Source organism: Heterocephalus glaber, unplaced genomic scaffold (genome assembly GCF_053883595.1).
Source record: "Heterocephalus glaber isolate CG9 unplaced genomic scaffold, H.glaber_assembly_v1.0 deba00001687, whole genome shotgun sequence".
NCBI classification, from domain to species: Eukaryota; Metazoa; Chordata; class Mammalia; order Rodentia; family Bathyergidae; genus Heterocephalus; species Heterocephalus glaber.
The window spans coordinates 6,279,986-6,304,918 of NW_028258412.1; the positions used below are offsets into that span (position 1 = coordinate 6,279,986).

Sequence of the window (24,933 nt, forward strand, 5' to 3'; positions counted from 1 at the left end):
TTAAGTATAGTTACCCTATTGTGCTGTATGTAGAACATTAGAAGTTATTCCTCATATCCAACCATATCCCCCAATACCCACTAACCATCTTCTCTCCATTTCCTCTCTCTTTTTTTTTTTTTTTGGTACCGGGGATCGAACTTGGGTCCTTGTGCTTGCACAGCAGGCAGCGAAACCACTGAGCTAAATCCCCGGCCTCTCCATTTCCTCTTTTGACACCTTTCCAAGGCTCTGGTAACCACTACTCTGTTCTTTACTTTTTTGAAATCAACCTTTTGGCTTCCATATATAAGTGAAAACACAGAGTATTTGTCTTTCTGTTTCTCATGTATTCCACTTAACAGTGCCCTCCAGTTACATCCATGTTGCTATGACAGAATTTCATTCTTTTTTTTGGTTGGATTATATTCCATTGTGCTTTACCCTCCTACCCCCCATCCATTCATTAATAGGCACTCAGATTGATTCTGTATCTGGGTTATTATGAATGGTGATTAAAAAAACATGGGAGTGTGGATATATCTTTGACATACTAAACATACATTCCTTTGGATATATACTCAGCAGTAGGGTGCTGGGTCATATATTTATTAACTGGGTATTTTCAGGTAGAAGAATTGTAGCGGTGGTAAGATAAACTTTTTATATGAAAATTTCAGATAGAGAAAATATTTAAAAAATTATCTCCATTTACTTATCTCACTAGTCTTCAAAGGTTACCAATTCAGCCCATCTTGTCTCATAAGGCTCTCTTCATTTCACCTACTCTTTGGTATATCATTTCATCTGTATGTATATGTCAGTGGTATATTTAAAAAACTTTTGAATAAAAACTGTAACAACATAAAAACAACCCTTTTGCTACAGTAGCATTATCAATTATATAAAGCATTAATAGTAGTTAATATCAAGTTTGTGGTCAGATTTCTCACAGTACTGGGGATTCAACATAGGACCTTTACACTGAGTTACATCCCCAGCCTTTTTTTTGGTACTGGGAACTCAGGTCCTCGCACCTGCGAGGCAGGCAGTGGAACCACTGAGCTAAATCCCCAGCCCTCAAGCCTTTTTTTATATTGTATTTTGAGACAGGGTTTCAAAGTCACTAAGTTGTCCAGGCTGAGTTTGAACTTTTCATCCTCCTGCCTCAGCCTCCCAGAGTGCTGGCATTACAAGTGTACACCAACATGTCCAGTGTTAATTTAATTTTGTACTTTGTTTGAATTAGGATCTAAATACATAAAGTCCACATATTGCAGTTGGTTGAAATGGTCACTTATGTTTCCCTTCCATCTCATTTGTCTTGCAGTTTACTTAAAGAATTTGGGTTATTTTCCTTATGGAAGATCATTATTTGCATCCTATATTTCTTTAGCAGTTGTAAAATAATGGTGTTTTGTCTGCTTTTCTTCATATATTAGGTAGAATATTTGTCATAACCACTTGATTCTTCACAGTTGAATTTGGATATGAAAGGCAGGGTAAACACTTCTTTCTCCTTAACCAGTTTTCAAAATGATTCCCTAGCATTTTCCAGTCATGGTGGTGGTGTGGTGGTGGTGGTGTGTGAGAGAACCATGAGCCCACACACACAATGTGTTTCATTATGAACTCCTGTCTATACATAATTAAACCTCAACCCATTGTACTTAACTGCTTTTGCTCAAATTACTCCACTTTTGGCCAGTGAATCTCTTTTAAATTGGCTCCTGAGTGTTTTGTTTTGTTTTTAAAAACAAACTCTTGGTAGTTTGACAGTTTTCCTCACTTTCCAATTTAATAAAATGTTTCAGAATCAATTTGTACAGTTTTTGTTCTAGAACTGAAATTGGCTATTTTTTTCCTAGGAGAAATTGGCAATTTTTTCCTGGCTTCTTTTGAAGTGGGAATTAGTCTTTAGAAATTATAGTTTATGTGCTTAGAATGAACTTTGCTGCCTGATTGATTCCACACTTTTTTGCAGTACAGTTATTTCCAGTATCTCATGAGGAGTTTGATTATACTCAACTTTTGACCCACATTTTAAAAATTGAGCTGTAACTCACAAAACATAAAATGCAGTATTTAAAATAATAGAGTTCAGTAGCCCTTAGTATATGCTATGATGTATGAACATCATCATTGTCTAATTTTAGCACATTTCCATCACCCTATAAAGATCCCTATTAAGTACCACTAATAGTTCCTATTCCTTTCTCAGTTCAGCCCGTGCCAACCACTGACCTATTTTCTGTCTCTGGATTTACCTATTCTAGGTATTTCATGTAAATGGTATTATAGTTTGTGGCCTCTTTTTGGTCCCAGGTTCATTCACTTAGCATATATTCATCCACATTGTGTCATATATCAATATTTCCTTTTTATTGCTGAGTATATGTATACATTTTGCTATCCATCCATAAATTAATGTACATTGAGGTTGGTTCCACCTTTTGGACTTAGAACAAAGCTCCTGTGAACATTTGTGTACAAGGTTTTGGACATATTTTCACTTCTGTTGGCATATATATTCAACAGATGAATTGATGGGATATGTTGTGACTTTTGGGGGGTAGTAGGGATTTAACCTCGGGGTGCTGTACCACTGAGCTATAATCACCACCCCCGCCTTTTGGTACTAGGAATCCAACCCAGGGCCTCGTGCTTGCCAGGCAGGCACTGTACCATTGAGCTACATCCCCTTTGGAGACAAAGCTACAACCCCCTTTTGAGACGAAGTCTTGCTGTGTAGTTCAGGCTGGCCTTAAACTCACTATGTTGCCCAGGCTGGTCTCAAAACTTGTAGCAGTCCTCCTGCTTTACCTTCCGAGTTCTGGGACTATAGGTGTGTGCCACCATACCTACCATCCCCAGCCCTTGTTTTTTTGGTACCTGGATTGAACTGAGATCCTTGTGCTTGCAAAGCAGGCAGCAGAACCACTGAGCTAAATCCCTGGCCCTGCCCCTCTTTTTAATTAATACCAATAGGTGCCCCCTTTGTCACATCCTTACCATCCTATCTAAAATGGCATTTCTTTTACTTCATGTCCCCTGTCCCTGCTTTATTTTCCTTGCAACACCAAATATCTGACATTGGGTCCCTATTTGTTTTTCTTGAGGAAGATAGACAATAATATTGAGCTTCATGACTTTTTATTTACAGTTGTTGCCCTAAAGTCTAGACAATGCCTAGAGTGTAGTAAGTATTGAGTAAGTATTAGGTGGAGTGAATGAATAAATTAAATCATGTTATATTTTGGATTCTTGAGCTAAGTCAGATCACAAAGATTTGGTTTAGATTTGAAGGAATGGTAAGAGTATTTCTGACTTGGCTTATTATTGTGTGTGTTGTTTTTATTTTGGTACTGGGGATCAAACTCGGGACCTTGCGCTTGCGAGGCAGGCGCCGGAACCACTGAGCTAAATCCCCGGCCCTGACTTGGCTTATTATTGAATCGTATGGTTCTCTTTCATTCTTCTAGCCTATCAAGAATGGAGTATGCTAAGCTTCTGACTTTGGCCTTCTTCACCTTTCCGCATATACTTGCTCCTGAGTTGTGGCTTTTATGCCATCCATACACTAATGTCTCCCACATTTTTATCTCTGATGTCCCTCTTCTTGTTCTCTAATCTTGATTTCCAGTCTCGTTTATTGAGCACTTTACTTGGTGTCTTCAGTTAGAAATCTAATAGTCATCTCAAACATGAGTCTAAAACAGAACCCCTTATTCATGTGTTCCTTCTCCCCTAAATCTCTGTGGGAGAGAGAATCCATTTTTTTTGTGGGCATCAGTAAATGGGAAATCCTGGCTTCCAGTTGCGTAGGCAGAAAGTTTGACTTCTCTCTTTCTCGTTCTTTTTCTTTTCTGTCTCCTTCAGACAGGGTCTTTCTGTGTAGTTTAGGCTGGCCTTGAATTCACAATCCTTTTGGCTTAGCCTCTGGATTGCTAGGATTGCAGGTGTGCGCTACCACACTTGGCTTCTTTATCTCACTCTTAAAAGTCATCAGCTCAAATCTTGTGGACAATACTTTGAAAGTATATCTGCAACATCCCACCATTTCTATCACTCCTGCCTTGTAAGCACTATATTGTTTGGATTATTACAGTAGCCTTCAAACTAGTCTCCATTTTCTTTCTTTGTTCCTCATCCCCAGCAATCTAAACTGTACCTTGCCCAACAGCCAGAATGATATGATGTCATTTCTCTTCTTACAAAACCCGAACAACTTCACGTAATCTGGGCCCTGTTATTCTATTTACTCACTTAACACTGCTCTTACTGAGCTTATGTTGAATATTGAAGCTCAGCTCCCTAAAATATCCTCTGTTTATAGAATTCTGGCAAACCAGAAATGTTGGCTTTTCATGAAACTGTTATTCAAAGAAAAGAGCAACTTTTAAAAATTTTATTTTTTGGTACCAGGGATCGAACTCGGGTCCTTGCGCTTGTGCAGCAGGCGGCAAAACCACTGAGCTAAATCCCTGGCCTAAAAAGAGCAACTTTCAAAGATGATACAGTACTCTTAACAGCCTAGCTTTGCATTTCTAGTTGGGCATTTTCCCCCTTACTTTTTTCTTGTTTTAAAAAATCTAGGTAAAAGATATTAGTGCAGTATAAGTTTTCGGGTGAGTATCAAATATTGGACTAATCAGGCAATTTGTTCATGTTTTGCTTATTACTAAGTCAGTTTTCTTCCTGCAGATAGGGAAATCCATTTTGAATAAGATAATCAATCAATCACACAAACATCCTGAAAAAATTTAAGAAAATGGTTTTTGCATTTTCAGATTGATTTTAATTATTGCTTTATTATTTTCATTCAAGGCTTAAAATATTTTTTTGTATAGGAATGTTAGTATTTGCTACCTTTTTAATAGAACTTGGTTAACTCTAGAAGGATTTATACAAAAGCATTATCAAATTTGGAGTTGACTGTAGTGAGAATTGGCTGGATGATATTCAATGTATTCTTGGCTGATTCTGGTCAGATTTTTTAGGTCCATGTATAGTCAGTCCATTTAATTAGGGTTTAGTTAATTATGGGGAAAACTATTGCCAATTTTACTCTTTTTTTTTTCTCAAATAAAAGATCTGACCATAAGAGAAAGAAGAGCCTTGTCAGACACTGAAGAAGGGACGAGGATCTCTCCTCCTAATCTGGGCCTCCTGTCATGGTAAGTACAAGGAAGTAAGAGAATTGGAGTTGAACTCAATCTTGATAGTTTCTTTCTTTCGTTCTTTCTGGTACCGGGGATCGAACTTGGGACTTTGCACTTGCGAAGCAGGCGGTGGAACCACTGAGCTAAATCCCTGGCCCCCAGTCTTGATAATTTAAGTGAACACTAATGAATCCATAGTTTCCCATTTCTATTTTTATAAGAAATCATTTCATTTTCCCTTTCATAGAACTCTCTTCTTGTCTCCTTTCCCTTATTTTACTAAATAGTAGTAAAGGTAGAGTGCTGCGTTGTGTAGAGCAGTTTTATTTCTGTTGACTTGAATACTGTGAGTTTAGTAATGTGTCTCATTTAAGTCAGCTAGTAAATGGAATCAAAGTGGTGTTTGGATTCCTTTTTTTTGGTATGGGAGATCGAACTCAGCACCTTGCGCTTGCAAGGCAGGTGTGGTGCCACTGAGCTAAAATCCCCAGCCCTCTTGGATTCTTTTTAATACCATCTTTCTAGTGGTACAGCTCAGTGGTGGAGCATATGTGTTCTGTGCACAAGGTCATCAGTTCAATCCCCAGAACCGAAAAAATAAAATTGAAGAAGCAGGATGTAGTAAAAATGCTTTGTGTTTATTAGTTTAGGTATATGTGAAATCATGAGATGATTATCTGCATATCTGTGTTTCATTGATAAAGTCATACTGTGTATAACATTTTGAAATTTGTATTTGTTAAATGGCTAAATTAAGCTAATTACCATGCATTATCTTACATAACATACATTTTTTTATAAATTTACCTTTTGGACAGAAGCAGTTTCCTACTTTTCCTATTGTGTCTTTTAAAAGGTGTATTTTGATCACATAATAGCACATCTCTGAATATCTCTGCTTAAATCTTTGACTAAAAAGAGCGTATAATGAATGTAACAGTGACTTATGGGCCATTTAGGGTTCAGTGTAGACAGAATTGAAGCAACAAGCCAACCACATTTTTATCAGTCCTTGAGGACATGTAAACAGTGCTTCAAGGCTTAAAAGAGAAATGATTTTCTGTAATATTGTCCTCTTTCTACCTTGTGATGTTTCCTAGTTCTAAACTATTTCATGCTGGTGCACAAAGAAAAGATTGAAAAGACCATTTTAATTTCAAGCTTCATTAGGGACATGGTAGAAAATGCTTTTTAAAATTAAAAACAAAAAACTCAGTTGTGCAGAAATGTCAGAGAAAAAGGAGAAACGTAACTGCTCACTTCTTGAAGGTGGGCCAATTTTTTCTTAGTTTGTGGGCATTATTATAACTTCCTGATTTTCCAGTACCCAAACATTGGTGAACTTTTTGCTGTTATTTTGCTAGCCTGTATTTTATTTTACTAGTTTTTCCAGAGTTTTTAAAATGAATTAAAAAACACTCATCTTTTAAATGGTATGCAGAGGCCATTGCTAATGAGTAGCAAATATTGGAGCTTATGAAAGCAGTACTTAGGGTTTGTTCTTCAGTGTATACCATATAGCAATAGCATTGTCCTCTTCCTGGTGCTGCAGCAGTCTCTGTGGTGCCCAGTAGATAGTCTTCTCTGCCCCTTTGTTACAGATATGCTCTGGAAAAGCTTCTGTGTGTAATAGTTGGGAGCAGCATAGCCATGTGTCTTTTTTTCTTAAAGTAGCATTATAACTTTTTAAAAAATTCTTATAATTCTACCACCACAACTCATGGTTGTATGTATTCCTTTCTAACTAGTCCATGTCATATGTATATGTTTTATGCAGTTAGAATGATGTATAATTATCTGTTTTGTATATTTTACTAAACAAATTAACCATTTCCCCATGTTGATTCATTGGATTCCTGATGTCCTTAATCCATGGTTTTTGTAATATGGTTTTGAGGGGTGGGGCCGGTACTGAGGATCAAACTCAGGACCTTGTGCTTCTGAGGCAGGCAGCGGCACCACTGAGCTAAATCCGCAGCCCTAATTCATGTTTTTTACGTAGAAAATCCTGCAGCATTGAACTTCCTGGATTTTTTTTTCTTTTCTTTTTGGTACTGGGTATTGAACTCAGGACCTTGAGCTTGCAAGGCTGCAGAACCACTGAGCTGAGGTAAATCCATGGTCCTTCCTGGATTTTTTTTAACTTTTTTTTTTTTTTTAAAACAGGCTCTCACTGTGTAATTCAGGCTGGCCTTGAACTCGGGCAATCCTCCTGCCTCAGTCTCCTGAGTGCTGGGATTACAGATGTGTGCTGCCACACCCAGCTCTTTGTGTTTAATATATACCTCTGTACTAATTTGAGTGTAAAAACCTTTCCTATATTTTCTAATTTTAAAGAATCTTAAATGGGATCGAAGTCTTATCTTTCAGAGGTGAGGCATTAGGAGAATATTTTCATGTTTTATTTGGAAAATCTCAGACCTTTGCAGGGAAAGAAATGTGCAGTGAATTCTCATACACATCATTCAGGTGCACTATCAGATTATGCCTACTCTTGTGTTATCTGATCCCCAGCCTACCTACTAACCCTTTGGATTATTTTGACCCAAAATTCCAAGGGAGTTGTATACATCAAAGGAAGTATATTTTTGATGGCCTTCAATACCTGTCTTAAAAATAGTGAATGGAGCCAGGTGTGGTAGCTTACACCTGTAATCCTTTTCTTTCTTTCTTTTTTTTTTTTTTTTGGTACCAGGGATCGAAGTTGGGTCCTTGCACTTTGCAGCAGGCAACGAAACCACTGAGCCAAATCCCCGGCCCCTACACCTGTAATCCTAACACTTGAAGGCTGAGGCAAGAAGATAGCAAGTTCAAGGCCAGCCTAGACTACTTAGCGAGTCCCTGTCTTTGAGGGTGGGGAGTGAATGGAACTGACCATAGTAAGACTGGTGTTTATTTTCATATTTACATTTTATGAACATGAACACCAGAAATAAATTTATAAATTTATTTATTTATTTATTTTTGGTATCAGGGATCGAACTCAGGACCTTGTGCTTTCAGGGCAGGCAGCAGAACCACTCAGCTAAATCCCTGACCCAGAAATAAATTTATTTAACAGGACTAATTGGTCAATAGTCTCTTCTCCCTTTCTCCTTAATTTATCTATAATGTTGATTTCCCTCTTATCCTACATAGTTTAGCCAAAAGCAGAAAATAGCCTGAAACTGTGGTTGACTGAACACTTTTCAGGATTTTGTAGATGACCCCCTTGACTTTATGGAGTTGGGTGGAGACTAAGAAGAGCTAAATTCCACAGTGCTCAGTAATAACAGGAAATTGACAATGTGGAATGCATTCTCTCATACTAATAAATTACTGCCTGTAGTCTAGAAAAGTTTGTTTCCAAGTGTGTTACCAGACCACCACTTTCTAGTTTCCCACTCTATCATCTATGTCAAATTTGGCTTCCTTGTTACCCACAAACTCACAGAAATTATAATTAATTTAGGCAGTTAATTCATCTGCCAAATTCAGCTCTATTGTCAAGTAATATTTTTTCATTCACCCTTCTACAAAGTCAGTGTGTAGTTAGTCCTAATGTTAATCTTTGGGAATTAAGTCGATTTTTATGCATAAGGAGAAAATATTTTTTGAAGCTTTACAGGTAACATGAGCTGAGACTAAGTATGTATTTGGTTAGATTGTAAAAAATAAGTATTCCGTGCTCTTGCTGGTCTAATTCTCAGTTCTCTTATGTTGAAAACCATTCATTCCATTTTCAGTTTTTAGTAGTTACTTTGGTTACGTATATATTGGACAGGATTAGCATTCCAGCAAGAATGAATAGGTAAATAAATGGCTTCTCTCATTTTTTTTCCTCCCTCCTCCCTCTTCCCTTTCTTTCTTCTTCCCTCCCTCCGCTCTCCCTTTCTCCTTCTTCTCTTCCCTCTCCTTCCCTCTCACCCTCCATGCCCACCCTGTGACAATATTTCAGTTCTGAGCTGTTCAGTTCAATTTTGACCCAACAGAAAAGGGTCAGGGAATCACTTAGAGAAATAATGAACACCTCTATAAGATGATCTTAAACACAGTAAAAGTTTAGGCCTTAGACATTTATGGGAGTTTAAAAGCTAGTTAATGTGATGCTGAGAAGGTATATTTAAAGTGTACTTATACATTTTGTAAGAATTTTTAAAGCCCCCCCCCCCCAGCCCTCTATGTTTTATAGCATTTCCTACCTCTCTTCCATTCCTAAATTCAAGACTCGTCACATCTTTTCTCTTTAGGTCTCTTTAAGTGTAAATACTCAAGAATGAAAATAGATTTTGTTTGTTTTTGTTTTTGTATTTGTTTTTGGTCCTGGGGATCGAACTTGGGACCTTGCCACTTGCAAGGCAGGCGGTGGCACCACTGAGCTAAATCCCTGGCCCTAGATTTTTTTTTTTAAAGCTAGTACTTAACAAGAGAAAGATTGATTCCTTTAAAAAAAATGACCCCCCCCCCATTTCTTTACTCAGAATAAATGAGTGGAAAGGGATAAAATGGTGCAGACTGACACAACACTTTTAACCAAGTTATTTTGGTGATTATAGAATTGGAGTCATTTCCAGACCTTGATATACTCTGGATAATTAATTATACTGCTTTCAAAGAATCCCAAACTCTATGATGTCAGTCTATTTTAATAATATACCACTTTCCTTAAGTACAGTATTTGTTTTGGCTGTATAAGAAACTGAAAAGACTTCTATAATTTTGCTTTTGAAATTATTTGTCAGCTATAATTTTTTTTCTTTTTTGGTACCGGGGATCGAACTCAGGACCTTGCGCTTGCGCGGCATGCACTGGAACCACTGAGCTAAATCCCTGGCCCCTTATAATTTTTTTTTTTAAGGACAGGATCTTGCTTTGTAGTCAGGCTGGCCTTGATCTCAAAGAAGTCCTGCCTCACCTTTCTGAAAACTGAGATTATAGGCACAAGCCAGTACATCCCACTGTCAGCTGTAGTTCTTAACAATCATGTCAATCCCAGCACTCGTGGAGAAGTGACATGAACTTACAGTGTACTTTAAAAAATAAACGTCTAGGGGCCAGGGATTTAGCTCAGTGTTTTCACTGCCTGCTGCACAAGCGCAAGGACCCGAGTTCAATCCCCGGTACCAAAAAAATAAATAAATAAATAAACATCTATATTTAGATTAAAGTTTTATAATTTTTCATAGTATTTTATGAACCTACAAAGTTGTTAAAGTTTTACTTTTATAATTTGAGGCCATTTGTTTCTAAATTTTAAATATCAAACTTTAAAAAGACCCTTGAAAATATATAGCTCAAGATAGTGCAACTCTGGAAGGGCTGGGTCGGGTTAATCAACTAGTAGAAAAAATGTTGGAACAGTAGGGAAAATGGTTGTTATACAAGTTATTCAGGATGGCTTTTCCTATTATAGATTAAACAATAGAATAGTTTTAGAGAAAATGTGACTTTTCAAATCATAGCAGCTTTGGGATATATTTAGTACTAGAGTATAGTCTGGAGCAGCAGTCCTGAAACTCTTTGGTCTCAGGATCTTTTTTTTTTTTGGTACCAGGGATCGAACTCGGGTCCTTGCACTTGCGCAGCAGGTGGCGAAACCACTGAGCTAAATCTCCAGCCCCTAGGATCTTTTTACATTCTTAAATTATTGAGGACCTCCAAGAAGAGTTGCATATTTACCTGTATTTACTATATTGCAAATCAAAGCTGAGAAATCTTTAAAATGTCCATTAATTTATTTGAAAATAACAGTAACCAATTACATGGAAACATAAGTAGCATATTTGAAAAACAGCTTTTTTTCTCATCCAAAATAGTATGGAGAATGGTATTGTGCACTTTTCAAATCTCTCTCTGCTTATGTTTATTTGTTTTTTTGTTTTTTGAGAAAGGGTCTTGCTATATATGTGTAATTCAGGATGGGTTTGAACTCATTGTGTAGCCCAGTCCTCCTGTCTCGACCTCCTGAGTGTAAGGTTTAATGGGCTGCACCACCATGCCTGGGTACTTTTCAAATCTGTTTAATACTTGGCTTAGATGACAGCTCGATTCTCATCTACTTTTGCATTCAGTCTGTTACAATGTGTTCTTTTGTTTCAGATATATGAGGAAAATCCAGCCTCATATAGATAGGAAATGAGAAAAGGAAAGAGTATTTCAATAGTTTTTCCAGATAATTATATTTTTCTTTAATACTACACCAAAGCTTGACTAGTGGTAGTTTCTTAAAGGTTAGTTGGAGTGTAGAGCCTGAAATTGTATCAGTGAACTTTTGGTATTTTGTACATTAAAACTATTGATTTGTCTTGCGCTTTTTTGCCTTACTCTTTTTTTTTTTTTTTTTTTTAAAGGGGAGGGAGTGGCTGGGGATTGAACTCAGGGCCTAGAACATGCTAGGTAAGCTTTCTACCACTGAGCTATATCCTCAGCCCCTCTATTTTGAATGTGTCTTTTATCCTTGTGTGACTTTTTAATTTTGAGACAGGATCTCAGTAAGTTGCTAAATTGGCCAGGCTGGCCTTGAATTTGTGATCTTGCATCAGCCTCCCAGGGTGCTAGGATTATAGGCTTGAGCCACTATACCTGGCCCATGCATGAGTTTTAAACATGTTACAAATGTTGACATATAATTAATAGTTTTTAAAAAGAAAATCACATCTCATAATATCATCACTAATTTTTTTAACAGAGTCATAAGTATTTGAAAAGTGTTAAATTCGTTGTGGCAAATTGCAGGTTTTACAAAGTGGTAATTTTTGGATAAAATCTTTGTTTGTTTGTTTTTTTAAACTTTCTTTTTTTTTTGGTACCGGGGATCAAACTCGGCACGTTCCACTTGCGAGGCAGGCACTGGAACCACTGAGCTAAATCCCCGGCCCTAAAGTCAGCTTTTTTTTTTGGTACCAGGGATCGAACTGGGGTCCTTGCACTTGTGAGGCAGGCGGCAGAACCACTGAGCTAAATCCCCAGCCCCAAATCTTTGTTATTGGCAGCTGATACTGTCATTTGGAAGAAAAGGTCTGCCAGATACCAAGTCCATAGTTTGTTCATCCGTTGCTCTTTCAGTTAAAAATAGTACTTAATTAAAAAAATGGCTAGTACATCATATAATTCATATAGTTGCACAAGTGCTTTATCTTGAAACTACCATAATATTTCAGTGTAGTTTTTTCCTGCCTTATCATTTCATTCTTAAAGGAATTGGTGCCTCAGCCTTGATTGTGCCTGCCAGTTCTTTTTGCATGATTAGAACAAATATCAACACATTAGAAAAAAGGCAAGCATGGTGGCACATGCTTATAACTCCAGCACTTGGGAGGGTGAGGCAGAAGAATCTCTGAGTTCAAGGCCATCCTGAGCTACATCCATCTGTCTGTCTGTCTCCTTCCTCATCCCATGTTACTCTTCTGCTTCCTGCTTCACATGCCATGAACTGTTTCTCCTCTGCCATGCCACCCTGCCTTGGAGCCAGCCAACTATGGAACAAAACTTCTAAAAACTGAGCCAAAATAAAGCTCTCTTTCCTTAATTTGTGGTTGTCAGGTATTTTTTTCCCAGCAACAAGAAAGTAACTAAGACAATAACTTTTTTATACAACTTACAATTCAGGTACAATTGAGACAAGAATTTTTTTGCTTCCTCTTTTGAAATTGGCTTAACAGAAATAGACCTATTGTATAATGCAAGGCACAGCAAACTAGGGATAATGGTTCACATGATTTTAGTTTGGGAAATTCAGTTTTTTTGTTTGTTTTGTTTTTTTGAGGTAGGATTTTGCTATGTAGTTCAGCCTGGCCTTGAATTCACTATGTGGCTCGGGCTGGCCTTGAACTCTTGGAGATCCTCCTGCATCAGACACTGGGATTATAGACATGCACCACCATACCTCTAGGAAATTCAGTTCTTAAACTTACTTAAAAACTTTTCCCTGGGGGCCAGAGATTTAGCTCAGTGGTTTTGTCACCTGCTGCGCAAGCGCAAGGACCCGAGTTCGAAAAAACCTTTCCCCAGCTATCTATTACAGAAAATTCAAATATAACCAAAAGAGACAAAATGATACATACAGTAAACTGCCACTCAACTTACCTAGTTTCACTAATTATCAATTTATAGACATCCTGTGTCATTTATGTCCTCTTGTGTACTTTTCTTATATCCTTCAATTATGTTGAAGCAGATTCCAATATCTCATTCATTCATTCATTGGAGACAGGATCTTGCTATGTAGTTTAGGCTGGCCTCAAGCTCACTATGTAGCCTGGGCTGGCCTCGAACTCATGGCAATCCTCCTGCCTCAGCATTCCCAGTGCTGAGATTACAGGCGTGCAGCACCATACTCAGCTCATTTTATTCTTAAGTAATTGAGAATATACCTCTCAAAAATAAGAATATGAGAGTGTAATTTAAAAAGGAAAACATTGTATTTCCATTCTCTTCAGAGTAATTGTACTAACAACCTTTTAGTGCCCAACAGAAATAGTGTAATATCTGACATTTTTTGTATCAGTGTATTCTCAGATTAGAGTCACCCATGTTAGTTAGCTTTTCATTCCTGTAACAGATGCCTGAGATCAGTTTGAAAGCAGGAAAGGTTTATTTTGTTTCACAGTTTTGGAGATTTCAGTCCATTGTTGGTTGAGTTGTTGCTTTTGAGCTTTTGGGATAACTGTACTTCATAGTGGGAACAAGTGGCAGAGGAAGCTACTTAACTCATGATGGCCAGGAAGCAAAGAGAGAAAGGGGCTGGGATCCTAATATCCCCTTTAAGGGAAGCTCCCAGTGACCCAGCTTCGTCCTACTGGGCCTGCCATGTCCCCAGTAGTGCCACAGACTGGCAACCAACCCTTTAACATAGGGGCCTTTGAGGGACACTTAGCAGAACCTGGTATATTAATCTATTTGGAGCACATGTAACATCCAATATACTGGATGGAACACTTTTGAAATAAATATTGTTTGCCTGAGGTTTTCTGCCTGTTCACCTTTGTCATTGGATTTCTGTTGGGATTATGTGAGTAGACATGCCAGAAAAACTGAATATGGATGACCAGAAGTTTTAAAATTAAAGATTGGGGTTTTTCCAGGATGAAGAGACTCGGCACAGCGTTGAGTGCATCCAGGCCAATCAAATCTTTCCCAGGAAGCAGCTGATTCGAGAGGATGAGAATCTTCAGGTAATAAAGGGCACTTTCTATTATGTCATATGTATTTATCATCACAGTAATGACGTAGCCGAGCTAATGAGTTGAAGTAATGCCTGATACAATATGTATTTTTTTCCTATAGCATACACGTAAAAATGTAAGCCTGAAAATATCTCTCATTTTAGCAAAACTTATTTTCTGAGAATTACTTTTTGAGATGAAATTCTCTGTCATTGCTTTAGTGGTCCAGAATTTTAATAACTACATGTATTTGAATCAGATGGTTATAAACCTTTAGGTCCCTTACTCATTTAACTTTTTTACTCATTTAACTTACTCATTAAACTTGGATGACAAAAGATTTACCATCCATTCACCTGATCCATGTTTGAAGCCTCCTTTACTGCTTGAGAACTCTGAAGGATTTCTCTTTCATTTTGAAGGTTCCTTTCCTTGAGCTTCATGGAGAGAGCACAGAGTATGTGGGCCGTGCTGAGGATGCCATCATTGCCCTTTCTAATTATAGACTTCACATCAAATTCAAGGAGTCTCTTGTTAATGTAAGTAATTACTATCTGTTCTCCCTTTAGGTAACCAGAGGAAAAAAAAAGGAAAACTTGTTAATGTTCTCAAGGAGAGGAGCATTATATAGTGTGTGAAAGCACTGTGTGCTCTACTTTCCTTTCAGTTAATTTAGCACTCAAGACATTAGGTTAGTAAGCAAATCTTATGTTTTATTTAAAATGATTCATTTAGTTGTCAGCTGAGGTGTTTATTTAATACCGAACAATTTGTTCTAGGTATTGCTGTATCGCTAAATTTTATAAAAGTACAAAGACTGAATAAGCTTTTATTCCTCAGTCTGTGGTGGTTACCAGCTGCTTAAGTTGAGATAATTTTCTGCACTTCAGTGTCAAATGATGAGATGTTCTTTGAGCTTACTGCAGACTCTCATTATAGGATGAAGTTACTCTAATGGCTCCTAAGTGGTAAAAGTATAAATGTTAAGTAAAATGCTTATTTGCATAATGGGCTATATATTACTGAAGAAAAGGAAGGCTCTCAAGTTTTAGAGTACATTTACCGCTTTTCGTTTATGACAGTCCTTTCAATGAACTGTTTTTTCCAGTGCACTGCTGTCAATGTCTTAAATGAAAACCATAAGGGCTCAGAAGTTTACGTACTTCCACTACACAGCGTCATCATTTCTCACTTGCCAGTATTATGACTTTTTGTACTTCAGTGCTAGTGCAGAGAAATGTGTTAAGCCAGCTTATAAGAGCTTGGGACTGTTCTCCCATCCAGTTGGGTATTTTAGATTCATTTGGGGATTCTTTGAAATCTGTCATTTTCATTCATTTTACCAGTCCAAAAGTTACCTACCTCAAGTTTCATTCTTTCATTTATAATTCAGTGGCTCCCATTTGCTTAATAGTTTGACATTTATAATTTATTTATTATTATTATTTGTAGTTAACCGTTTATGTCCAGGAGCTGTTTTAGTTTGAATTCCTTCTGACTTCTAGGTTGTGGCTACTATCATAGTTGTTATGTCAGGTTTCTGTTAGCTAAAAATATACACCATATTCATCAAGGGAAGAGGTAGTACTGGTCTTTCATATCTTACAGCACTATATTCAGAAGGGTCCTGGGCCGGGGATTTAGCTCAGTGTTTCCGGTGCCTGCCTTGTAAGCGCAAGGTCCCGAGTTTGATCCTGGTACCAAAAACACAAACAAACAGAAGAGTCCTTTTGGCTTTGAGTGGTCATGATGGGAGAGGAAAGGGTGATAACTATAAAATCTCAGCAATCAAAAATTCCATACCATCTACTGTGGAAATGATGATTAGTAGAGCTACCCAATTTAATTTATGTCCTTTCAATGTTTAAATGGCTCCAGTCAATGAAATTGTAATTAGGTTGCATATAAGAATGATAATTTCATATCACTGCATTGCCCCATATCCTCTGTTTATCTGCCTATTAGTATTTGACTAAGTATTTCCATGACTGTTTTTAGATCTGTTTGGGAATAGTGTAGTGGTTAAAATTGTGTCATTCAACCATGTTAAAGCCCTTCAGAGAAAAGATCAAATTATTTAGCATGATGTGAGGCTGTGATCATTGGTCCTTGCCAGCTTTTCTGTCTACTTTCTTTCTTCCCCCTTCTCCCTTTTTTTCGGTACCAGGTATTAAACTTGGGACCTTGTGCTTGCAAGGCAGGCAACAGAACCACTGAGCTAAATCCCCAGCCCCCCTTTCTCCCTTTTTGTACTAGTAAAACCACCCTCCCTATACCATTTAACCATATCTCATGTTTGCATCCTTTGCCATGTCTCCTGCCCAGTGACCTCTCCATCTATCAAAACTCAGTTTAGTTGCTAATTTCATCTGGGAACTTTTGCTCAGTCTTAGTTTCCTCCCTGATGGTTACACTCACATGGTTTCTTCTGTATCTTGAAAATATTTTTTCCAACATTTACCAGACATCTTGTAATTTTTTGCTTATTCATCTTTGTGTCTTCGGAATCCAGTGTGTCTCCTGATGTCATGGTGTCCAATTAAGTGAATTGAAGTTAATATGGATTTGAAATGGATATTAGACCATTTTTTCTTTTTTGGATTTAAAGTTCATTTATTAAAACAGTATATTTTTATGTGAATAGGTCTGTGTCATAATTTTTCTCCAACAGTATCTGTACAAGTAGGTTGTTTACTGAAGTTGTTGGTCTCATATTGTGATTGAGATAGAATGATTAAGGAAATTTATCTCTGTTCTTCTTTTTTTTTTTTTTTGATACTGGGGATCGAACTCCAGACCTTGCACTTGCGAAGCAGGCTGCGGAACCACTGAGCTAAACCCCCGCCCCTCTGTTCTTCATTTTTGACCCATTTCCTCACATAAAAGTTTTTTCTAGCTTTATAACCTTCTAAAGCTTGGAGCATACGTGCCACTTAAAAACCCCAAGATAATGGCTTTGCACTGAGTGGGCAGGGTGGGAGAGGGAGAGATTGTGCGTCAGTATTTTGGTGTTGCAGTGATTATAAACATTTCATATTACAATAGACTGATGTTTCTCCATACTAGTACATTAATCTCTATACATTTAGTACGAAGGTTCCTAAAATCTGAGTTACGCTAGAAAATAATGGCTCTTCCTACATCAGGTCCTGGATGGAGACCAGAGTTGGTATTGATGTTGCCCTTTACTTTCTTCTTCCTTCCCTCTGTCAGAGAAGTATTTTGGAAAAATACACGAGATCAGTAGGACCTCCCCTCCTCTCCTTTAGCATGTTCAATGAAATACATGAGGTTCTGAGGACCCCCAGATAAAGGTTATTATATCTAAATCTAACACATTTAAACCATCAGAACTCAAATGTGCCATCTGTGTGATGGCATGACCCACTTTGCGTCATTTAGCACATTAGAAAATGACTTGCCATCAAGTTTTAAATAGCTACCTGATATCATGTATTTTGTTTTAATTTCACAACACATTGAGTAAAATGTGTCTGTAGATTTAGATAGCTGTAAACATCATTAATCTACGCACATTGACTGAATATCAATATTCAAATCCCAGAATAAAGAATATCAATATTCAAATCCTCTGTACAGAAGTTCATTTGTAGTAATTTAAGATATGAATGACTCCCATTCTTTTTTCCAGACTGTATTTTAACATATATACAGCTGTATTTCTTGAAACTTAGATAATTTATAAAAAAGGGTTCAAGTGGAATTTATGAAAGTTTAAAATAATTTTTGTTGTGCAATTCAATAGACTGCTTCTTGCTCTACCGCTTCTGAAATCCCAGTAAGTAGCATGAGAGTCCTAGGTGGTTGCTGCACCTGTGCTTGGAACAAATTGATTTTGTGTGTCAGATGTTCACCTTGAAAATCAACAATGTATCTTTGCATGGGTCCCTTCCCTATTACCAAAGTTCTAATAGTAAGCTCTGATGAGAACAGTTTATGGGATGAAGATGAATCCTCACAATTTATACATAAGCATCGGAATAATGATCTTCAAAAACTATAGGCCTAGTTTTAAATAATAACAATTATAAACCCAACATTAGTGTTTAAGAGGACATTAAAACTTCTGTTTCCAGGCTGATCTTTCAGTGCCTGTTGGGATGAAGTGTGGAAGTATAGTAGCTGGGAACACCTTTCCTTAGTATTTCCTTGCATTTTCCACTATCCAACAACCATTTTTATTTCCTGAGCATGAGAAGGAGGAATTTTTCTAGCATTCTTGTACCAGCAGAAGCTTCTGAAACAAGTACCAAAGGAAATACCGTGTATGTCCAAAGTGAACAGTAGAGAATGTTGGTTTTTATTTTATAAAGTTTGTCCTGCTCTGATTGGTTTTTAAATGAAATGATTTAATGATATTACACAGTTTACTACAGATATTAGGTTTAGATTTACTACTTGCTTTTTTACTTGTATTGCCATTTTTACTTCAGATGTGTACACAAGGTTAGTACTACTTTTTCAGTCACTTAAAAGTAGTGGTTTTTATGCTTCAAAATAATGCACATGCACACTTCAAGAATGAATTGAAGAGGTAAATATACCAGAATATGATATTAGATATCTGTGTAATGTGACAGAATGTGACGGTGCTGTGGATCTTTAACATGGGTGCATGTTTGTTAAGTTTTAAACTGCTATTCTGCTGTTTTGGATTGATGGTCATGGGTTTTGGTGCTTGTAACTTTTGAAGACTTGATTAACAGCATTTAGTGTGTTTGATGCATTGTTTGAACACGAGTTTGGTGGAATTTGTAATAGGATACATACTATAATGAGATAGAATTACTGGCAGGTAGAAGATAAAGGAGAATGAAGTTAATATGTTCATGATGTGGCCATAATTTTTATGTCTTACTGCCAGGTGGCTCTGATTTAAATTTGATTGTTGCCACTGGCTTGAACCAGTACATGCATGATTGTCTTTCTGGAGGCTTGTATTGCTTCTTAGAGAGTCTTTGATTACAATAATGCAAAGAAAGGTGTTGAATTAGCAGACCAAATATCATGTTACAGTTCCTTAAGGAAAATATTGAAATGGTATAGAAATTTTAATACAGCTAATTTATGGTATAGCAGTTCTAAATGCATATTATATACATTAATAATGTATTTGTAAGATGTCCATGTTAAAATTTAGAGAATTATTGATAAACTATTCATGAATATAAATAAATTTAATGAAGTAAATTTGTTGATTATTAAAATTTTAATTGGAATGAATAGTATTAATTTTTATATTTGGGCAGTAATTATTCACATTCAAGCAACTAATTAGATTTGTTCCATTTATAGACTTTTAATTTTATTTGTAAAAAGATCAATTGATAGGTGATTAGATTTGTTTGTACCACCAGTGGTACAACCACCCAGTGGGACAGTCATGCTTGTTACCACCATTGGTTCAAGCTGGCAGGAATGTGTTAAAGGAAAAAAAATTGATGAGGCACTGAATCCATGGGCTGGAGATTTGAAAGTAATTTTAGATTTTTTTTCTCTTCTACAGCTGGAATTGCCTCCAAGGATCTTCATTTAAGTTTTATTTTTCTCATGATGCTCTCTGGTGGAGAGGCCACTTTTTTTTTTTTTTTTTTTTTTTTTTAAAGAAAATCAAGCTATTCAGATAAGAAGGACAATCTTAGAGGAAGAAAGTCAGACTATATATGGTGGAAGGATCCCAGACTAGAGGGAAGACATGAATTCTGGCCTAGACTTTGGTGTTAGCTTGTAGGGTTCGTGTTTAACCTTCCTGAGCTAGGAAGTGGACTGGCATTAATCTTTAAATCTTTCGGTTTTCATATGTGAGGAAAATTGAGAAAGGTAGATCAGTGGGTAGGCCTTAAAAAAGTAGACAAATTTAGTTATGTTTTGGTTAGATGTATGAAGGAGGGGAAGGTAGCCAGTTCTGCCTTTTCAAAAAGAGGAGGCAGTTTGTGGAGGGAGTACTAAAGGAGAGGCAGAAAGGAAAAGCAGAAAGGGAGATAATTGTTTGATGTAAAATGGGTTTCTCTTTGAAATGTTATTTTTGCTACACATATTAAACTTCCCTGCATGTGACAGTCTGCATGAGGATTAAAATCTGCTGTTCTCCACATCTGTGACTCGAGTACATATGGATGTTTTTGGTGACTTGCTAGTATCTTCAATCCGATTTGAATGCATAGAACCAACATTTTGTTCCAAAAAGTGATGTGAAAATTTGTACATTGAATGCACTTCAGGTGGCAGATACAGTGGTACCTTGGTTCACGAACTTAATTCTTTCCATGATTCTTCTGGTTGCAGTCCAAATTGGACAAGAACCAAATCAGGTTCAGTGTTGTCCTTACAGGGAAATTTGATTTGATTCTCATCCAATTCAGTTTGCAACCAGAATCTTAGGAAGAATTAAGTCTGTGAACTGATGTACCACTAATTTGTATGTGCTGGAGTGTTTTGTTATTATTCTGGAAGTTCTTCCAGGAGCCCTTGGGCTGTGGTCCAGTAATAGTGATACAGAACTTATGTAATCTTTGTAGCAAAGTTGTACTGTGTGACCCCCCCCCCCCAGCTGCTAATAGAATTAGTGGTTTTCACTTTTTCTACTGATACCAAAGGCAGTTAAAAGAGACCTCGGATGCAAGTGACTGCTGGCAGAGCAGCTACTTAATATGAATTAGTAAAACTCACTCTTCACCCCTAGGCTTTTCTTAGGTCCTATATACAGGTTACTATTGTGACCACCTGAGATTCAGAAATCACAAACTAGTGTCATATAGGAAGGCTGGAGGCTAACCCACAGAAGCCAGGAAACAGGCAGATTTTTAATTGATAAAATTTTAGAAAAGTGAGACCAGAACTCAGGCTTTTCAGTTGCTAGTCTGGCAGCCACTGGGGGTGGGATTGAGGGTAGCCAGGGAGAGTACATTTTAAAAATAAAGCAATGAGGGCCGGGGATTTAGCTCGGTGCCGCCACCAGCCTTGCAAGCGCAAGATGATGAGTTCGATCCCCATTACCCTCCCCCCCCCCGCCCCCAAAGCAATGAGAGTCTACTGCAGGGCACCCAAAGGACTGGACTGAGAACAAATCATTGTCATTTCTAATCTCTATTCCTCTTTTATAATTTATTTCTGGTGTGCCCCCCCCCTCCAGTGTAACAGGTCATGAAAGAATTTTTAGCCTCATCAGCTGCAGTTTTTGAGGTTAAGGACTTTTAAAAACAGAGAGCTAAAGCTTTTTTCCCTTTCAGAACACAAACAAGATTTCTTAGTCTTTTTTCCTAATTACCAGTCCTGTTGGGTTTTTAAAAATTTATTTATTTATTTTTAAATTTAATTTTTTTTTTTCCAGTCCTGTTAAAATTGTAGGGGAATTTTTATAGATTATAGACAGACTTAGAAGCAAGAAGACTTTAGCCCTGAGGTAAAAACTCTCAACCATTTATCTGAGTAATATTATTTTGCTTTCTTCTCTTCTTTAATCCCTGCCCCAGTTTCTGTTTGTTTCAGACTTCCAGCACTGGCTTCTTTTTGATCCCTGCATCCTCATTTTGAGAATTCTCTGTTGACTCTGGCAGCTGCGTGGTGGGGCAGAGTTTTATAGGACGCCTGTTCCTGAAACAGGCTCAGCTGACAGAGGGCCACCCTGTCCAGGACTTCTGTCTGCCTTGGAGGAAATCACCGCCTCCTCCTCATGCTAAACAGAACTGTTGGAATGCTACTTGCAAGTCCCAGAGCCACAATTTGGCAGGGCTTGATACACTGTATCCATCTTCCTGCTAAGGGATGAGTATCCACTTAATCATTTATCAGGCTCTTTTGAAGGTTTGGGAATTGGTTTTTGAAGCCAGAAGTTGAATCAAGATTTCAGGGATGGGGAAGGGAAGATCTTCCTGTCAGCCTAAGAATTTGTACCCCAAGGATGGTTTTCCTCCTGTTTCCCTTCTCTGGTCCCTTTCCCCCGCTGTACATAATACTGTACTTAGTAGAGTCTGCTGGCTAGATTGGTGGGGAGAGAACCATTCTAGCTTCTTCAGACCTCGAGCCATATTTGGCAGCTGGTCTTTGAAACTAGTTAAACCTACCTAGATTTAGGGTCTTTGACTGCTATGTGACCTTTTTCTTTCCTTCTGATAACCTGTGGATCTATTTTTCTGAGCACAGATCCTGACCAGCAGTTAGTGTCTTGTAATCTTTTCTTTGCAATCCATTGGCATTTTAGGTTTCCAGACTTTTTAAAGAGCCTCCTTTGCTGATGATAAGCCGTAAGTTCACTCTCATTTGGCATAACCAACAGGTAGAGTCCATTTGCACTCAGATCTGTAGTTCTTTTCTGTAAGCAAAGTGGGATTATTATTCTAGTGACCTTCATCTTTTGTGTCATTACAAATTCTAGCCAGCTATCACATTTAAAAGTAGTACTTTGAAAGATCAGCCTATGCTATGATGCTGAAGAGATGTATTCCCCTCCTCTTCCAGAGGTGGTGGTGCTTCTTTGTTGTCTTCATGCTGTGTCATAACTTGAGGCCATTAATAGAGAGTAAGGGAAGCCCTCATTCATTCTCTAGTAAATCACTTGTGTACTTGACCTAGCTAAGTTTGAAGTTCTGTTTGCTTCTTTGCCCTGTAGAGCTTTCTAATCAGTCTTGTTGGGACACATTGAAGAGCAAGGTCATTGCTTTTTGACTAAGGGGACTTCATCTTTTTTAATTGCAGGTTCCATTACAGCTTATAGAAAGTGTTGAATGTCGAGATATATTTCAGCTTCATTTGACTTGCAAAGACTGCAAAGTTATCAGGTATGTGGTATGTTTGTGTGGCTGTTTTGTGTGGAATATATTTTTAAAGAATTGATACAGGATTTAGTAACTTAGCAAAATACCTTTTAAGGTCAGCCTTAAGAACATGTCCTAAGCCAAGGATTTAGCTCAGTGGTTCCGCTGCCTGCCTCGCAAGCTCAGGGACCCGAGTTCAATCCCCGGTACCAAAAACAACAACAGCAACAACAGAGAAATCTCTCTTTGGGCCGGGGATTTAGCTCAGTGGTTTTGCCACCTGCTGCACAGGTGCAAGGACCTGAGTTCCATCCCCGGTACCACAAAAAAAAAAAAAGAATATGTGTTAGTGCTTGAAATATTTTATCGTTAGTATATTTTGCATGTCAATAGATACTTTTTTTTTTATTTGAAAATATCAAATTTTTTTAAAGTGCAAAAATAAAAATAGCACACTAGTATTCCATTTACTGAGTCACTCATAGTTTATACTTTACCTCAGTTTGCATTATCATTTGCAGAGCCCTGCAGTATGTGAGGTAGGTAGGGGTGTGTGTGTGTGAGAGAGAGAGAGAGAGAGATTTTTTTTCTGAGCAATTTGAGATAAGTTACATAAGCATGGCTTTTAACTCCAAAATACTTTGTGTGCTTCTGAGAATAAAGATTGTTTTTGTACATAACCATGGCATCATTATCAACTATTTTATCCAATCTACTATCCATGTTCCAGTTTTGACTGTTGACCTAATGATATCCTTTATAGTATTCACCACCACCTCCACCTCCTTCACTACAAGGTCCAGTCTAGGTTAGATAATACATTCAGCTGTTAGACTTGAGAGCCTTCTTTAATGTGGAACATTTTCCTCAGTCTCCCTCCCACCCCCATGCCCGTACCGGGGATTGAACTCAGGACCTTGTGCTTGCGAGGCAGGCACGGTGCCACTGAGCTAAATCCCGGCCCTCTTTGTCTTTTATGACGTGTATTTTGAAGAATACTGTCTTTTTTTTTTTTTTTGGTACCGGGGATCAAACTCAGGTGCACTTGCACAGCAGGCGGTGAAACCACTAAGCTAAATCCCCGGCCCTGTCTTTTGTTTTAATAGAATTTGTTTCTCATTTTGTATTTGTCCAGCATTTCCTCAAGATTAAATTGAGGTTTCTTAGCTGGAATATGTATATATGGTGATGTGCCCTTTTCAGTGTATACAGTATTATTACATTCAAAGGTAAACAATCCACTTGTCCCTCAATGATGAATTTTGATTTTCAGTCAAGATGTCACCTAATTTTAGTATAATTTATGTAGTTTCTTCTTTGCAGCTAATAGTCTATGGGGAGATCTTTAAGAAAATGCAAATGTCTTGCTTCTCATCAAAATTTCTCCATAAGTTTAGTGTCCTTGATGATTTTTATCTGATCTAACTATAATGGTTGCAAAATAATGTCTTGTAAATTTTGTTCCTTTGACCTGTTTTGATGTACCAATAAATATTATGTGCTGGCATATTCATTTGCCACATTGATTGAGACAAGGAAGGGGTTTAAGTGACCATCTTAGTTTTAAGGTAAATGTTTAAGTTGCTTTTGAGCCAGTGAGATTTGACTTACATTTGATAGATAGGGGACACCACTCACATTTTTAAAAGCCTGCATAGTTACTCAGTTTTTAATACTACATTTAAAAAGTCAAAGCTCTTAAATTCTCAAAAAAGTGAATTTGCAGCAATTATTTTAACTCCTCAATTGTATATACTGAATATTGCCATTGATAGCAGAATTATTTTGTTCTCTGTGTAGTGACAGGTGAAAATTTCAATATAATCTGTCTTTGGATCCAAAGGTGCTGATTTATTTCATTGCTAAATAAACAAG

General features: G+C 37.4%; 1 protein-coding gene and 1 pseudogene across 7 annotated transcripts in view; both read left to right on the forward strand.

The window, feature by feature from the left end:
* The window catches only part of LOC147821953 (nuclear cap-binding protein subunit 2 pseudogene), a 48,104-nt pseudogene extending 42,948 nt beyond the window's left edge, over positions 1-5,156 (forward strand). Inside the window, exon 2 of the transcript XR_015446203.1 lies at positions 5,072-5,156. The product of XR_015446203.1 is annotated as a nuclear cap-binding protein subunit 2 pseudogene (transcript). The remainder of the gene's footprint in view (positions 1-5,071) is intronic.
* Mtmr3 (myotubularin related protein 3) overlaps positions 1-24,933 on the forward strand; it is a 142,271-nt gene that overhangs the window by 79,988 nt on the left and 37,350 nt on the right. For 5 of the 6 annotated variants that reach the window (XM_021257181.2, XM_087198146.1, XM_004843425.4 and 2 more), the window contains exons 2-5: positions 5,072-5,156; positions 14,204-14,293; positions 14,707-14,823; positions 23,000-23,082. In XM_021257181.2, the coding sequence (XP_021112840.1) occupies positions 5,154-5,156; positions 14,204-14,293; positions 14,707-14,823; positions 23,000-23,082 (293 nt within the window). In that variant the 5' untranslated portion in view covers positions 5,072-5,153. Of the gene's footprint in view, positions 1-5,071; positions 5,157-14,203; positions 14,294-14,706; positions 14,824-18,050; positions 18,084-22,999; positions 23,083-24,933 lie in introns of all 6 variants that reach the window. The other variant, XM_021257182.2, reaches the window with a different exon arrangement.